The 17,255-nt window shown below is 41.5% G+C and overlaps 1 protein-coding gene across 1 annotated transcript in view; it reads left to right on the forward strand.

Moving 5' to 3' along the window:
• The first annotated feature begins 805 nt into the window (after nt 1–805).
• Nucleotides 806–17,255, forward strand: part of LOC126337675 (sterile alpha motif domain-containing protein 15-like) — a 46,419-nt gene continuing 29,969 nt past the window's right edge. The window contains exon 1 of the mRNA XM_050001491.1: nt 806–992. Coding sequence (XP_049857448.1) covers nt 925–992 — 68 coding nt within the window. The 5' untranslated portion in view covers nt 806–924. The remainder of the gene's footprint in view (nt 993–17,255) is intronic.

Below are 17,255 nucleotides of genomic sequence, written 5' to 3' on the forward strand. Positions count from 1 at the left end.
TTGCCCCTGCTGACCTGCAAGTCCGCGCAGATCCGTGTGAACTGAACCGTTAAGTTCATTGTTTCTACAGAACAAGAGAAAATATCAGTTCTGCAGAAAGCATTTAGTATTCTAACGATTTCTCAATGATATGTGTGAATTGTTTCATTACGCTTTTATGAGAAATGAAGTCAATTTCTGTTCATGAAGTTCAATTTATGGACAAAACAAGTTAATATTTTATTATGTTTGCTTAACCCAGAACAGATATCGAAACAGTATAAAGTTAAGAAGTATAACACATTATAAAATATTGAATGTAGTGAAAACTCTTGCAGTGAATTAGATATTAGCATCCTGTCGCCTCAAAATAGGTGTCATTCATCCAGTTTTAGATCTGGGTCCAACCTGTTTTTACGAGATAAATGTAGAATGGGTCTTATCATTCAATTCCTAATATTTAGATACAAATAATCGCTCTCAAATAGAAAATCATTAGCGTACGCTTGAGAACGATATTACCTCTTGGTTTGAGCCTCTAAATCCACTGACTTACTCTCAACAAATGTGTTGACAATTTCTTTTGCGTGTGGTCGAAATATTACTTCGTTTGGTTCGTGCACCCAATGCTGCACAAGATTATAGTAAGGAAATCTTCACTGAAAACACTACAGTTAAGACAAAAATAAATTGAACAGCGGGTCACGTGTCGCCTACAAATGGATGCAGCCACTAGTCAGATGCCGAAGAGGTTGATTTGAACGTACTGGCTTCATGCGGAGTCTATATCATCTATGGCCAAAGATTTAGACACTAAAAATAAAATAAAATATTTGGATAAGGGTAATCTTTGACACTTTAGCAAAATAATGTATTAGTGTTAGTAATGTGGTTCCCCATAAATAAATTACTGTAATAGAAAAGTTTGAAAATGTTCTATACAAAATGTACAGAGGGAATCTTACGCGTATACCAGCAGCTCTCGAAGCTGTTGAGAAGGTTTACATTCCCAAGTAAGTATTTAAAAAAAATCTTTCGCTATAACAGTGCTTCATGTCAACCAATTCTGCCATAAGCAGTTACATGTGGCGTTATTCAAGTGCTAAAACTGGAACACGTCTACATTATTTCTCATTCTATGAAAATAGATTCATACGAGCATTTCTGATCATGAAGCAATGTACCAATATTGTTCTGTAGAAGATCGGTGCCTGTGGTAGGTAAACTACATTACAGGCACACATACCCATTAAGGTGCTCGGTATTGTCAGGCAACACATCAAAACCTATAAGTGTGAGCACATTCCAGCTTCGTCATAGACGGATTCTCCGTGATATAAACAGAGATTACGTTCAGGTCTATTTATATCTTTACCCTGCAAATCACAGTGAACTGTGAGAAACAGCGTGTATTTTAAATTTACCAGCTTTTTAAGGTTCGTTCCAGTCATTTCATGGAGTGAACTGGAGAAAAATGTGCTATTGTTGGTCCCTGTGTGTGTTGATATTTGCCGATTCTGCACCATCTCAATGGAGCAGATACATAGCAGCCTAGAAATATGTAGGCTATATCGGACGACCCATAAAGAACATAACTTTTGAGCGGAGTGAACTGGGGAAAAATGTGCGATTGTAGGTCCCTGTGTGTGTTGTTATTTGCCGATTCTTCACTATCTCAATGGAACAGATACATAGCAGCCTAGAAATATGTAGGCTATATCGGATGTCCCATATAGAACATAACTTTTGAGTACATACTAACACAAATTTATAGACGAAATTAAATAATGTACGTATTACTGCATAATATGCTACCTGTGGCAACAAATGAAAGTATATGTTACTCAAATGCCCTCCGCGACTGTGCAGAGACTCACGCGTTCTTTCGATGAAATTTTCCGTGTCATTTCGCCATACCTGCGCCTCTAGTTCTGAAATTACTCTCTGAATCTCGAACTAGAGCTCTAGAAATTGGCATACATCCGGGATTTCCAATACTCCCACAGTTAGAAACACCCATGTATAAAACAGCTTCAAACATGTTATTCTTTCACAAAAGAGTTACTGTTAAATGTTTTACGTTAAAGATGTTAAATAAATAGTTTTGAAATAATTTGAAACCGTATTTAAAGTTAGCTGGATGTCGCTAAGTGCTCATACACTGGATGTATGTAGTCTGAGTTAACTTGCGCACCATTTTAAGCAAACGCTAGTTTTTCAAACATCTCAATGTTCATGATATCATATCTCTTGAGATATGGGTCGTACAACGATGTAGTTTTGCAGGTGTATTCAGTGACATATGTGGACTTTGTCTGCAAAATGTATTGCTGATAGGAGAAGTAGTAAATGAGCAGAAAATTAAAACGTCATACCTGATGCGCCAGTTTTAGTGCACGAACACCGAAAATGTAGTAAGCGATAATTTTTTTTCCTTTCATCATTTTGTGATGAGGCGAAGCGGATTGTCATCAATAAAAAGTTTCCTAAAGGTTTGAAATTACGTGTAAAGTTTTTGGCAAGTCGCTAAGTGATCTCATTCTCAAGTACTGGATGAATAAAATTCGATTATTTGTGTGCTGGCAGTTTCTAACTGTAATACTTGTCTTACTGTGCTGAACAATTAACGTAAGCTTAGCGACAAAAAATTAGTTATCCCAGACTGAGGAATCGTTAGGCCTTTACATATGGCGCAGCGACTGAGTCACGTGTTCAACCGCGCCCGCATTCTCTACGTGAGAATAAGGAACAAGCGACCAGTGAGACATTTTTGTTTCAACGAACATTGCACGTAAACATGGGTAAATGAAAGGACGTAGCAGAAAGGGGCAATCGTATTTGCCCTTGTCGTGGCCATACTATGTGTGAAGTTGGACCTGTTGGTGTTTCGCGGCAGACTGGTGTAAAACACATGACCACGAAACACCATGTCAGAATTGTTATCAGAAAACGACCCTGACTGAGAGAGACAGAAGACGCGTTTCACTGCTTGTAAATCAAAATCGCTTCTAAATCAACAGGAACTGCTACAGCCAGGAAATGAAGGTCCTTCCCAACTCGTTAGCGAGATGACATTGCGACAGGAACTGCATGCAATGAACAATCGGCGGCGGTCTTCTGCCAGAAGGACTTTGCTACACAAGCACATAAAGGCAACAGTAAAGATTATCAGGTTGGAAAAACTGGTTTTCTGAATGCATCCAAATCTCACTATATCCCGACTGGCCTGACAGAGCTAGGTGGCGCAGTTTTTAGCACACTGGACTCGCGTTCGGGAGGACGACGGTGCAAACCTGCGTTCCACCATCCTGATTTAGGTTTTCCATAATTTCCCTAAATCGCTTCAGGCAAATTCCGGGATGGTTTCTTTGAAAGGGCACGGCCGACTTCCTCCCCTAACCCAATGGGACCGATGACCTCGCTGTTTGGTCCCCTCCCCCGAATCAGCCAACCAACCAACTGACTGGCCTACAAAATCACCTGACTTGAACCCCACAGAAAAACTGTGGGACAATGCCAACATCAGCATCGCCGTAATTTGGTCGAAGTGCGCGGTCGTATCCTCAGCATGTGGCTTAACCTGGATGGGACATAGCTGCACAGCGTTGTGGACTCACTTCCTGTTGGAATCCAGGTGGTTATCGAGTTAAGGCATGAGTTACACTGAGGTGACAAAAGTCATCGGATGTGTCCTAATATCTTGTCGGAGGACTCACCAAGTCGTTGGAAGTCCCCTGCAGAATTATTGAGCCATGGTGCCTCTATAGCTGTCCATAATCACGAAAGTGTTGCCAGTGCACGATTTTATGCACGAACTGGCATCTCGAATATGTACCATAAATGTTCGATAGGATTCATGTCATGTCTGGGTGGGCGAATCATTCACCCCTATTGCTCAGAAAGTTCGTCAGTCCAATCAGAGACAATTCTGGCCCAGTGACATAGTGTAGTGTCATCCATAAAAAATCCATGGTCGTTTGGGAAAATATACTCCATGAATGAATGCAAAGTCTCCAAGTAGCCAAACATAACCACTTCTAATCAATAATTGGTTCACTTAGACCAGAGGACCCAGTTCATTCCATGTAAACACAGCCCACACCATAAATATTGGATCCTTGTCTTCGTGGGGTCTGGGTCACACTCGAATCTTACCATCAGCTGTTACCAACAAAAACTTCGGATTCCTCCGACCAGGCCGCGATTTTGCAGTCGTCTAGGGTCCATCCGATATGGTCATGAGCCCAGGAGAGGCGCTGCAGGTGATGTCGTGCTGTTGGCAAAGGCACTCAAGTCGATTGTCTGCTGCCATAGTCCATTAACGCCACGTTTCGACGCATTGTCCTAACGGATACGTTCGTCGTACGTCCTACATTGACCTCTGCGGTTATTTCACAGTGTTGCTTGTCTGTTAGCATTGACAACTCTATGCAAACGCCGCTGCTCTCGGTCGTTAAATGGAAGCCGTCAGGCACTGCTTTGTCCATGGTGAGAAGTAATGATTGAAATGTGGTATTCTCGGTGCACTCTTGACACTGTGCATCTGTAATATTGAATTCCATTCGATTTCCGAAATGGAATGTTTCATGCTTCTAGCTCCAATTACCATTCCGCGTTCCAAGTCTGTTAATTCCAGTCGTGTGGCGATAACCATATCGGAAACCTTTTCACATGAAACACCTGAGTACGAAAGACAGCTCAGCCAATGCACTGCCCTATTATACCGTGTGTTAGCTGTGCGATCTAATGCACTGCTTTCGGGGTGGGAAGGCGTGCAACACTGTCTCCACGTATGCGTGCACCATAATTACTCTACCACGCAAACATTTGGGGTTACACTCGTCTCGTGTGAGGCGTTTCCAGGCGGCTCATTGGGGGCCGAACCGCACAATAACCCTGGATTCGGTGTGGGGCGGCGGTGGGGTGAGTGGACTGCTGTAGCCTGTTGTGGGGCTGTGAACCACTGAGGGCTACTGCGGGGACGAAGCCTCTCGTCGTTTCTAAGTCCCCAGTCAAATTAAACGATCTGGGTAGCCACAAATCACGACATCGGTGTGAGAAATCAACTGGCCCGCAAACCTCTCTTGTAAAGAGTCCGTTGTTGCAATCCATGTGTGAAAGGTTGCGGCATCTTGTTATAACCAAACATCCTGAGCCTTCACACGATCACGTTCAGACCACAGAAAGGTCGTAACACATTACAGTAGCGTTCGCCGTCCGCTGTTATACACTACTGGCCATTAACATTACTACACCAAAAAGAAATGCAGATGATAAACGGGTATTCATTGGACAATTATATTATAGTACAACTGACATGTGATTACATTTTCACGCAATTTGTGTGCATAGATGCTGAGAAATCAGTACCCAGAACAACCACCACTGGCCGTAATAACGGCCTTGATACGCCGGGGAATTGAGTCAAACAGAGCCTGGATGGCGTGTACAGTTACAGCTGCCCATGCAGCTTCGACACGATATCACAGTTCATCAAGAGTAGTGACTGGCGTATTGTGACGAGCCAGTTGCTCGGCCACCATTGGCCAGACGTTTTCAGTTGGTGAGAGATCTGGAGAAAGTGCTGGCCAGGGCAGCAGTCGAACATTTTCTGTATCCAGAAAGGCCCGTATAGGACCTGCAACATGCGGTCGTGCATTATCCTGCTGAAATGTAGGGTTTCTGTTTGTGATGCAGCGTCAAGGGTAACCAAAGCCATGGTCTCCGAGCTGATAGTCCATGCTGCTGAAAACGTCGTCGAACTGTTCGTGCAGATGGCTGTCGTCTATCTGTTGACTCAGGGATCGCAATGTGGCTGCACGATCCGTTACAGCCATGAGGATAAAATGCCTGTCATGTCGACTGCTAGTGATACGGGGCCATTGGGATCCATCACGGCGTTCTGTATTACCCTCCTGAGCCCACCGATTCCATATTCTGCTAACAGTCATTGGACCTCGACCAACGCGAGCAGCAATGTCGCGCTACGATAAACCGCAATCGCGATAGGCTACAAAGCGACTTTTGGCAAAGTCGAAAACGTGATGGTACGCATTTCACCTCCTTACACGAGGCATCACAACAACGCTTCACAAGGCGACGCCGGTCAACTGCTGTTTGTGTATGAGAAATCGGTTGGAAACTTTCCTCATGTCAGCACGTTGTAGGTGTCGCCACCGGCGCCAACCTCGTGTGAATGCTATGGAAAGCTAATCATTTCCATATCACAGCGTCTTCTTCCTGTCGGTTAAATTTCGCGTCTGTATCACGTTATCTTCGTGGTGTAGCCATCTTCGAAGAAGTATGGCCGAATTACGCTCTTAGCCACAAAGCCCTGTCACTCGTTATGGATGTAATGGCTTCCCAAAATTGTCGTGTGTTTTCTATACTCCAAATCGTACCAATTTTGCTTGTTTATGAAATCATTCAACAACAAGGGCGCATCACCAGTGAACTTTATTTTCCTGGTAAAACTGTTGTCCGCTGTTTGTTTCATAAGCACCCAAAGAGTAAATGCTCGCGTTTTCAATAATTATTTGGCTTCAGTTAAAATGACCAGAAGTCCCTATTTGGCTGAGACAATTCAGATTCTTGGGGACCGGTCGCCTTGTCCCCATCAGGTTTTGCTGGGACGCCTAAATGTTCCGGTTTTTAGAACTCAAATCAAATCTCGGTCATATGAAGTTTCAACACATAACATTTTATATTTCTAGCAGATATGTATAAACTATTTCAGTATCGTAGCCCTAATATAACATACCATGACACAGTGTATTATGAAATGGATTCACACGGCCTACTTGATGACGTGTTCAAGATCGAGATCTTCAATAATACTTGAGCTGAACTTGGTATTACTGAGCTGGATTTATTTAGTGCTAACCCTAATGGTTTCACGTGTATTTCCTTAGCATGAGTATTGTTGGGATTTTGATGTGGCAGTATTGAAGATGGACAGACATCACTTTACTGTTTTAGAAGCTGGAGAAGCAGTTCAGTATTTAACAATGAATGTGAAAGAAACACGAAAAATCAGATTCACGTCACACGTTATAGGAAGTGTTTTAAGCAATCTTGAATGTGAGAAGGTTATAAACGTCTTTGAGTTCACTGAAACCGTGTGTGAATTTTATGACAGCAGTGCACATCACAGTGCACTGAACGGCGGACTGACTAATACCTTTTCAGACCACAAACTGGTTCTTTTGCGCTGTCTACCTATACGGGATGAGGTACAAAAATGTTACGAGTCTCTTATAAATGCGTTACCAACCTGCAAAATTAATGATACGTTAATAACTTGTTCTTAGAGCGTGTTAATATGCGGCAGTTTGTCACATCTCTACAAACAGAGAAATGGAGCATAAAAAAACTGACGCAGATATGCGTTGGATAAAAGTGCTCCAGTACTTGACATTCAAACATATGTCTTACTTCTAACATTATAAAATTTGTGTTATGTATTCCCTGTACAAATGTAGCAGAAGAGTGTGTATTTTCTTTGACGAATAAGATTTGGACCTTTTCATCCCCTTCTGTTCGATTTCCAATCCTGGCGTTAAAATCACCCATCAGCAGAACACTGTCCTTGTCCTTTACTCTAACAACTACATCACTAAGTGCCACATAAAAACTATCCATTGGAGAGGATATGGAGGCCAACAGGAACGGGAAACAACTCTTGGATTTCTGTGCCAGTATGGGCTTACTAATCACAAACTCCCTTTTTTTAAACATAAGAACATTCACCGGTATACTTGGGAATCAGATCTGTCATTGACCAGATAATAACAGATCAGGAATTCAGGAAGGCTGTGAGGGACACACGTGTATTCAGGGGATTCTTTGATGACACTGATCATTATTTAATCTGCAGTGAAATTAGGATTGTGAGGCCGAAAGTGCAGGAGGTCAGGTCCATATGTAGGAGAAACTTCAGGACAAGGAAATCAGGCACAAGTACATAATAGCGATCTCAGAAAGGTACCAGTTAATTGAATGTAGTCAATTATAGTCACTGGAAAAGGAATGCACAAGGTACAGGGACACAGTACTAGAAGTGGCTAAAGAATGTCTTGGAACAGTAGTGTGTAAAAGTAGGACGAAGCAAACAGCTTGGTGGAATGACACAGTCGAGGCAGCCTGTAAAAGGAAAAAGAAGGCGTATCAAAAATGGCTACATACTAGAACTCAGGTAGACAGAAAAAGTTATGTTGAAGAAAGAAACAAAGCCAAACAGATCATTGCGGCATCCAAGAAGAAATCTTGGGAAGACTTTGGAAACAGATTGGAGACTATGGGTCAAGCTGCTGGAAAACCATTCTGGAGTGTAATTAGCAGTCTTTGAAAGGGAGGTAAGAAGGAAATTACAAGTATTATGGACAGGTCAGGAAAACTGCTGGTGAATCCTGTGGATGCCTTGGACAGATGGAGGGAATATTTTGAAGAGTTGCTCAATGTAGGTGAAAATACGATCAGCAATGTTTCAGATTTCGAGGTAGAATGGGATAGGAATGATGATGGAAATAGGATCACGTTTGAGGAATTGGAGAAAATGGTCAGTAGATTGCAGTGCAACAAAACAGCTGGGTTGGATGAAATTATGTCGGAACTCATCAAATACAGTGGAATATCAGGTCTTAAATGGCTACACAGGATAATTGAAATGGCCTGGGTGTCAGGACAGGTTGCATCAGACTGGACAAAAGCAGTAATCAGACCAATCTTTAAACATGGAAACAGAAAAGATTGTAACAACTACAGAGGTATCTCTTTAATCAGCGTTGTACGTAAAATCTTCTCAGGTATTGATGAAAGGAAAGTGCGAGTATTAGTTGGGGACCAATTGGATGAAAATCAGTGTGGGTTTAGGCCTCTTAGAGGTTGTCAGGACCAGATATTTAGCTTATGGCAAATAATGGAGAAGTGTTATGAGTGGAACAGGGAACAGTATCTATGCTTTATAGATCTAGAAAAGGCATATGACCGGGTTCCTAGAAGGAAGTTATTGTCTGTTCTACGAGATTATGGAATATGAGGCAAACTTTTGCAAGCAATTAAAGGTCTTTACATGGACAGTCAGGCAACAGTTACAGTTGACGGTAAATTGAGTTCATGGTTCAGAGTAGTTTCAGGGGTAAGACAAGGCTGCAACCTGTCTCCACTGTTTTTCATATTATTTATGGATCATATGTTGAAAACAATAGACTGGCTGCGTGAGATTAAGATATGTGAACACAAAATAAGCAGTCTTGCATATGCGGATGACTTAGTTGTGATGGCAGGTTCGATTGAAAGTTTGCAATGTAATATTTTAGAGCTAGATCAGAAATGTAAGGACTATGGTATGAAGATTAGCATCTCCAAAACGAAAGTAATGTCAGTGGGAAATAAATATAAACGGATTGAGTGCCAAATAGGAAAGAACTGGAAGCGAGGTGTAGCAAAGCTAATGCAGTGAGCGCTGAGCTACGATCTACTCTCTTCTGCAAGAAGGAAGTAAGTACCAAGACTAAGTTATCTGTGCACCATTCAATCTTTAGACCAACTTTGTTGTATGGGAGCGAAAGCTGGGTGGATTCAGGTTACCTTATCAACAAAGTTGAGGTTACAAATATGAAAGTAGCTAGGATGATTGCAGGTACTAGTAGATGGGAACAATGGCAGGAGGGTGTCCACAATGAGGAAATCAAAGAAAAACTGGGAATGATCTCTATAGATGTAGCAGTTAGGGCGAACAGGCTTAGATGGTGGGGTCATGTTACACACATGGGAGAAGCAAGGTTACCCAAGAGACTCATGGGTTCAGCAGTAGAGGGTAGAAGGAGTCGGGGCAGACCAAGGAGAAGGTACCAGATTCAGTTAAGAATGATTTTGAAGTAATAGGTTTAACATCAGAAGAGGCACCAATGTTAGCACTGAATAGGGGATCATGGAGGAATTTTATAAGGGGGCTATGCTCCAGACTGAACGCTGAAAGGCATAATCAGTCTTAAATGATGATGATGATTATAAGATTTGGACATCAAAACTCAAGTGAGAGTAGAGACTTTGAAAGCAGTAATGATGGTGAAAGTTAATTTGAAATGCTGTTGTTCGGAATTATATGAATTCTCAAACTTAAAGGAATGCAAATACCTGCTGAATCCAATTTATCCATCTACAGACGTATAGGGGTATGGGTAACTGAGTGTCAAAAGCTGTGTATAGTTACCTAGGCCACAGTTGTAGGGTGTTTTAACTTTTGAGATTTACGTGTATACTAATTATTCAGTAACTATGAGTCTGCCTACGTTTTATATTATGTTAGTTTTATTATCACTTGGCGCCTATTATTCATTTCGTTGCGAGCTTATTTAATATATAACAATTACAGAGCATTGTCGCATTCCTAACAGTAAACATTTATAAAATTGGTCTCAGCCTCGACTCCCAGGAATATGGTCACCTTATTTGTAAAGGTCCATCTTGATAAAACAAATACAGTGTTGTAACATGCTCGTGGACTCATTTGCAGACTTTATGTTTTCAATTGATAAAAATGGTCACCTAACTTCACATCTTGTATCAGTTGCATTTTACAGGACCAAAGATGCAAATCTTCTTTCACATTTGGTTTCATACTGGTTCTGGGATCATCCAGTGGTGAATATCGACAAATAGATTTCACCGGACGTAAAGCAATATTATCCCTTAGTATGGCGATTTTTCGATAGAATTGCTAACACGAGATCGTCCCCGAGGATTTAATGTTCACAACCGTACCAGTTTCCTCAACTTAAGTTATCAGTCTCATGAAAGTTGACTTCCTATTGACTTCTTAGGTTCATTACATTGACCAGTCATTCCATGGAGTTTATGAACTGCCTTTGTATAACATTCACCACATTTTTAATAAGTTTTCGCTATGATAATACATCAGTGCTCCCGTATGATAGTTCTGAAGGGGGGGGGGGGGGTTAGACATGGGGGTACAGAGTATTTTTAATATTTTGGAAGACATATGGCGACTTGTAAGTAGCCATAAGAAAGTTCCAATTCTGGCTGTGTTAAAAACCTGCGTAATACCGATTCGTAAATCACTTTCTTGAAAGAAAAACACCTGACTACACTATATTTTTCTTTTCCCTGAGAGCTAGCGGAGCCGGGCGTTTGCACCCGGGTATGAGTGCCCTTGCAGTACGCTGTTCTTTCGTTAAGCGCTCCATTACATACCATAAAGAAACCCGTTGAAAATCGTGCAATGCTCAGAGCTGTAAACTTATTTACTATAACAGAAATGGCCGGCATTTCAAAAGTTGCATTCTTTATAGGACATCCTTTAGTTTTTGGCCTGAAATACAGAATTTTTTAAACAGGTTTTCGGGAGACATTCAGCTTCTTTTGGTTGAGTATGTGCCAGTTTTAATTTTTTGAGCGTTTCTGTTACATTCTATAGCCAGTCAGGCAAGCCTTTGAACATTCGTTCCATACTTCTTTGAATAAGTTCAATGTACGCTGAACTGAAAATGGATCCAGTACACTTTAAGCTGTACTCAGCTGTTTTGAAGGTATTGTCTTGTGTAGAAAATGTGCAGTTTACTGTTGTGCACAACTTCGTACCCACTGAGAAAGGCCGCGCGGGGTAGCCGTTCGGTCTAGGCGCCTTGTCACGGTTCGCGCGGCTGCTCCCGTCAGAGGTTCGAGTCCACCCTCGGGCATAGGTGTGTGTGTTGTCTTTAGTGTAAGATAGGTTAAGTTAGATTAGGTAGTGTATAAGCTTAGACGCTGATGACCTCAGCAGTTTGGTACCATAGGACTTACCACACATTTCCAAAACTTTTCACTGAGAGGGAGAGGTGGCCCACAGAGTGGTGGAGTAACTGTCCTCGTAGGAAAGCTGGGCAGCGACAGAAATGATTAGCAAACAAGTTAACTCAACAAACAGAATATTTACTTAACTTGTATTTTGCCAAGTGAACGAAGGCTCATAACAAATAATGCAGCAAGAAATAGAGTCCAGCTCTTAGTGTTAAGTAGGATGAGGCTCGCTGTACTAAGCATGAATGATGGTGTAGCTTAGAGGCTCCAAGCGCAAGTGGGGTGAGCGGCTGCCGCCGCTGTAGCAGTGGGCGCTTATGTTGCGTTGGAGGCATGGCTCAGCATGCGCCTACTATTGGATCCACCAGATCTGCTATCGGCGTGAAACGGAAACTTGCAATTCCATTGCCAACTACGATATGCCGTAGGATGGTATTGATACGTCATGCCACATTTACGACTATTCTACCAATGAATCAGAGCCTGCCATTTAATTTCCCTGCAAGTGAAACTAGGTGGTCATTCTATTTCATACCTCTACAGACTGTTATTCCCAAATATTTGCACAACATTGACTCTAGCTGTGAATTCTTAATCCTGTTGGCAGTCGTAAAGTGAAAAAGTTAATGTTTCTGTACATTAACACCTAGTTGCCAGTGAATGACATAGGTATTTTGACAAGATCGAAATAGATATTATTATTATCATTAGTACCAGGCAGACTTTCCCCATAGACAACCGCATTATCTGCAAAGAGTCTGAGATAACGATTAATACATAACATTTAACATAAACAGCTCTGATCATATTATAGCTCACTGGGGCACAGCACACACTAATTCTATGTGTACAGGTGATTCCATCGAGTTTAATGTGCAATGACTGTATTTTAGGGAATTTTCGATCCAGCTGAAAATATGGCTAGATATACTATAGGAATGTATTTTCTTTGAAAGGTGTCACTGTGGTCCTGAAGCAAATTAAATCGCGATACAACAGGCTTCGAATTAATGGTTGTGCTTCTCTTCAGAAAACCAGTGACCATAAGAACAAAAGCGACTCCTCACTTGGTGCTGTTAGAATTAGTTGAGGCACCCTTCCTACTATCAACACAAAACGTTTCACACATCATTTGTGAGAAATTGGATGAAGGACATAAATACGTACGTTATAAATAATATACCAAATGAAACAGTAACTCCAACACTTTTCCTTAAAAGTGTTGAGTGTGAGCACCAGTCATCACACAGCACACGTCGTCAGTAGGCAAGTTCTTTCCAAACATTGATCATCATGTCTGAAGTAATTGTTACAATAACTTCTTCAGTCCTTTTTCTTAAGTGGGGTATCAGAGGCACATACATATGATCCTTTATTGATACCCAAAGGTAAAAATCGCATGGCGCCACATCAGGTGAAGTTCGAAACCACACGAAACAAGTTCTGTCACTCAGCCCCTTATGGTCCATCCTGCGGTCGAGTGCACAATGTCGTTTAACCAGTCGTGTACCGAGTTGTATTAGTGAGATGGTGCAACGTCTTCCTGCCAAATAAAGTCCTGGGGTTCAATTTCTTCCACTTGAGGAAACAGCCATAGTATGATTGCGTCAAGTTCAGAAACTACGCTTACTGTTGCTTCACCGAAAAAGGAAGGCCCATAAACTTTCCGCTGGGATATGCCACAAAAACATTACATTTAAGAGAATCTCGTTGCAACTGCACCATCTCATTGGGATTTGCAGACCCCCCCCACATGAGCTCATTATGTGTGTTCACATTTCTACTGGGGTGAAATATTGAGTCATCACTGAAAACAATACAATCCATAAAATCTTCATATTCATGCAACAATATTTGGTTTACAAAATTGGCAGATAAACCATAGTTTGTAGGCTTAGGAGCTTGTAGCAGACTAGCCTAAACAACTAAAACTCTTTTATCTATTTCATATGATATATTATTTATAATTGTAAGTTGGATGGAGGAATAAATGCTACACAGCTTTAAAACCTCGAAATTCATTTTGAAACACCCTATTCTGGGTGGACCAAAAATAGCACAGCTTATCTGGGTGTGACGGCATATCCAGAGTGGGCGGCTTCCTGGTCAGCGTCTGTCCACCCATAGAGTGCGGCTGGAAATGAATGCTCCAGGAACTACCAATCCCTGGTTTTAACTTCCCAGTGGAAATACTGAACCAACAAGATTACAAGCAATCATGACTTGTGCGAGGAATAACAAGAATACTCCAGGTTGTAACCAATCCACCCGTCAACAGACAGCAAACAGGAACTCGGGTTCTGAGGGACCTGAACTTACACGGTCACAGAGAAAGTCGGAGTTCTCTGGCAAACTTCCACACAAAACATTTACATTTATTGTTCTTGGGTACTTCAACATAAACACACTGATCCAAGCAGGAAAACTGCACAACCTAACATTAGAGCTCAACAAACAGAAGGTAATGATACTTGCCCTGCAGAAAACCCGCATGACAGACAAAGACACAATGGATTATGAAGACTACCGTATCTTCAAGAGCAAGAGAGACAAACAAGTCGCCAACGGTGCTCCGCTTCTTTGCATGGCCTTCATGGTACATAAGAAGATAATCAGTTCAATTAGAGAAGTCACTCCAATAAACAAGTTAATCACAATGCGCTTACCCCACAAACGGGTATCACAGAAAAGACCCCATATCAAGAGAGAAATTCTGGGCAACACTAGAGACAATGATGGCCAAGATCCTCAGAGACGATATAAAATATTTGCTAGGTGATTTCAGCGCAGAAATCGAGAAAGAAAAACGTATCAAAGAACTGTGGGGAAGTCTCTGGCGCACAAATATACAAACAGAAATGGCATGAGACTCGTCGAACTATCCCAGTAGAATAACCTAAGGATTACGTCAACTTCGCTGAAGAAATTCCAAATAGACCATGTAGCGATTTCCCACCCAGTCCAGTGGAGATCCGTGACGTTAAGTACGCAGAGGTACCAATATTGATTCAGACCAGTACCTAACTCGAATCATGATAAAATTTACACCAAAAGAAATCCATCAGAAAACAATGCACATAGAAAAGTTTGACACCAAGAAGATCATGGACTCCAACGTAAAACAGGAATAGGAAAAACAACCAACAAACACATGGGAAGAATTCCATAGAAAGATCATACAAAAAGCAAAAGCATAACATGGGAAAAGAGCAGTAAACACCCTTGGTGGGACTCAGAGTTCAAAAGGCACTAGAAATACGCAAACAAGCTTTTCCGGACTACAATAGTAAAAAATCCTCAGAAAGCCTATGATGTTTCCAAATATCAAGAAAACAGGCTGCAAAACGTATTAGGCAAACGAAGCGAAGGGACATTAAGGAGCAACTGTATACCATAGAGGTGAACTTCCAGAACCACAACACGAGAGAAGTCTGCAGGTCCTTCTCAAGGAATATCTGCGGGTACACACCTCAAAATTTGTGCTTCGGAAAACCAGACAAAAAACCAGAATTAACTGACCACGAGAATTTTAAAGAACTGGCACGTAATTTCTCTGATATCCTTAACTGTACTGAACATATAACAAGATTTCCAGAACAGAACTGTACATCCACCCAACCAGAATCATTCCCACCAACATGTGAAGAGATCAACAAACACATACTTGAATTAAAAAACAACAAGACATCTGCTGATGACGGCATCATTTGCAAAATTACTAAAGAACCCCGGACCAGAGTCACTACAGGAGCTTACATAAATAATCTCTACCATCTGTCAGACAGGAAAACTTCCTGACGACTGAAAATGTGTACATATCCATCCACTGCAGAAGAAAGGAGATAGGACCAATGTGAACAACTACAGAGGAATCTCCCTACTACAAGTCACCTACAAAATTTTCTCAGCATACTTACTCCAGAGAACACAAGAACAATTAGAACATAAAATTTGTGACTACCAGGCAGTCTTTCGCCCTGGTCGTTCATGGGCAGAACAAATCCTCAGCCTGAAAACAATTCTAAAATACAAGGTCATCAGGAATGCGCCAATCATTTTCACCTTCATATATTTCAAGAAAGCGTGTGATTCTGTTGATCGACAATCCTTGTTCAACGTCTTAGAAGAACAGGGACTCGACTCAAAAACACTACGCTTAATCAGACAGACATTAGCTGACACAACATCGAAAGTTAAATTCATGGGTGAAATCTCTGATCCCTTCATGATCAAAACTGGAGTGCCCCAAGGCGACGGATTATCCCCACTATTATTCATCCTAGTCCTGGACGAAGTATTGAGGGAATGGGAAAAAGAACTGAAAACTCAAGAACACTGGAAACCAACACAACTAGGAAGATGCTGGGACAAAACAAAAATATCAAACCTAGCTTTCGCAGACGATATGGCCATACTATCAGACAATGAAGCAACAGCAACCAAACAAATAGATGTACTAAAAGAATGCGCGGAAAAAGTTGGTTGCAAATCTCTTTCATGAAGTGAATTTCTCTGCGCAAAATTAAACGTAACAAAATCAGGCACAAAAATACGGCAAAATAAGCAGAGTTGCACACTTCAAGTATTTAGGTGAAATCATTGAACCTACAGGAGGAGAAAAGATCGCACAGAAGTCTCGACTACAAAAAATGAAGAGAGCGTTCAAGACACAGCACATATATAATAAAAAATGCATGTCCATTCACAAAGAAGTCAGACACTACAACACAGTAATCAAGCCTGAAACACTATATGCAAGTGAGACGCTAACACTCCATAGGAAAAGTGACATGGAAATTATACTGAAGGAATAAAGGAAAAACACAAGGAAAAATTTGGGCCCAATGCTGACGGAAGAGGGATGCAGATTACACTCTAGGCGAGCTACAGAGAAGATGTCAAACATAGCAGCAGATGACAGGAAAAGAAGGTTGATGTTTTATGGGCACATCATCAGGTTATCACCAAAACGACTCACCAAGAATATTCTAAGATACATACAAGGTGTCAAATCAACAAGAGCATGGAACACACAAGTCAAACTGGACGTAGAAGCAGCAAAAAGCGATCAAATAGAAATTGAAGACAGAAAAGTATACAGGGACAAGATACATGAGTGGAATGTGAGGTCAGAGAATGAAGTCCCAAAGAAACCAGGGACAAAGTGGACTGAAGACAGAGAGAGACTCCATGGAGAAAAACTAGAGATTTGTGGAAGGTCAGAAAGAACGCTCAAATGAGGCAAATGCTTTGCGTGATCCTGTAATATATATTTTGTGTGTGTGTGTGTGTGTGTGTGTGTGTGTGTGTGTGTGTGTGTGTGTGTGTGTGTGTGCGTGCGTGTGCATGTGAGTGAGTGTGTGTGTGGGTGAACTAGAACTCCATTGGGATACTTTCAAAAACTATTCAGAAATACATCATGAGTATTTTGGCATCAGGTATCCACAGACCCTGGCAGCTCATTACAAAGCTATTGC

Source organism: Schistocerca gregaria, chromosome 1, assembly GCF_023897955.1.
Source record: "Schistocerca gregaria isolate iqSchGreg1 chromosome 1, iqSchGreg1.2, whole genome shotgun sequence".
Taxonomy (NCBI): Eukaryota; Metazoa; Arthropoda; class Insecta; order Orthoptera; family Acrididae; genus Schistocerca; species Schistocerca gregaria.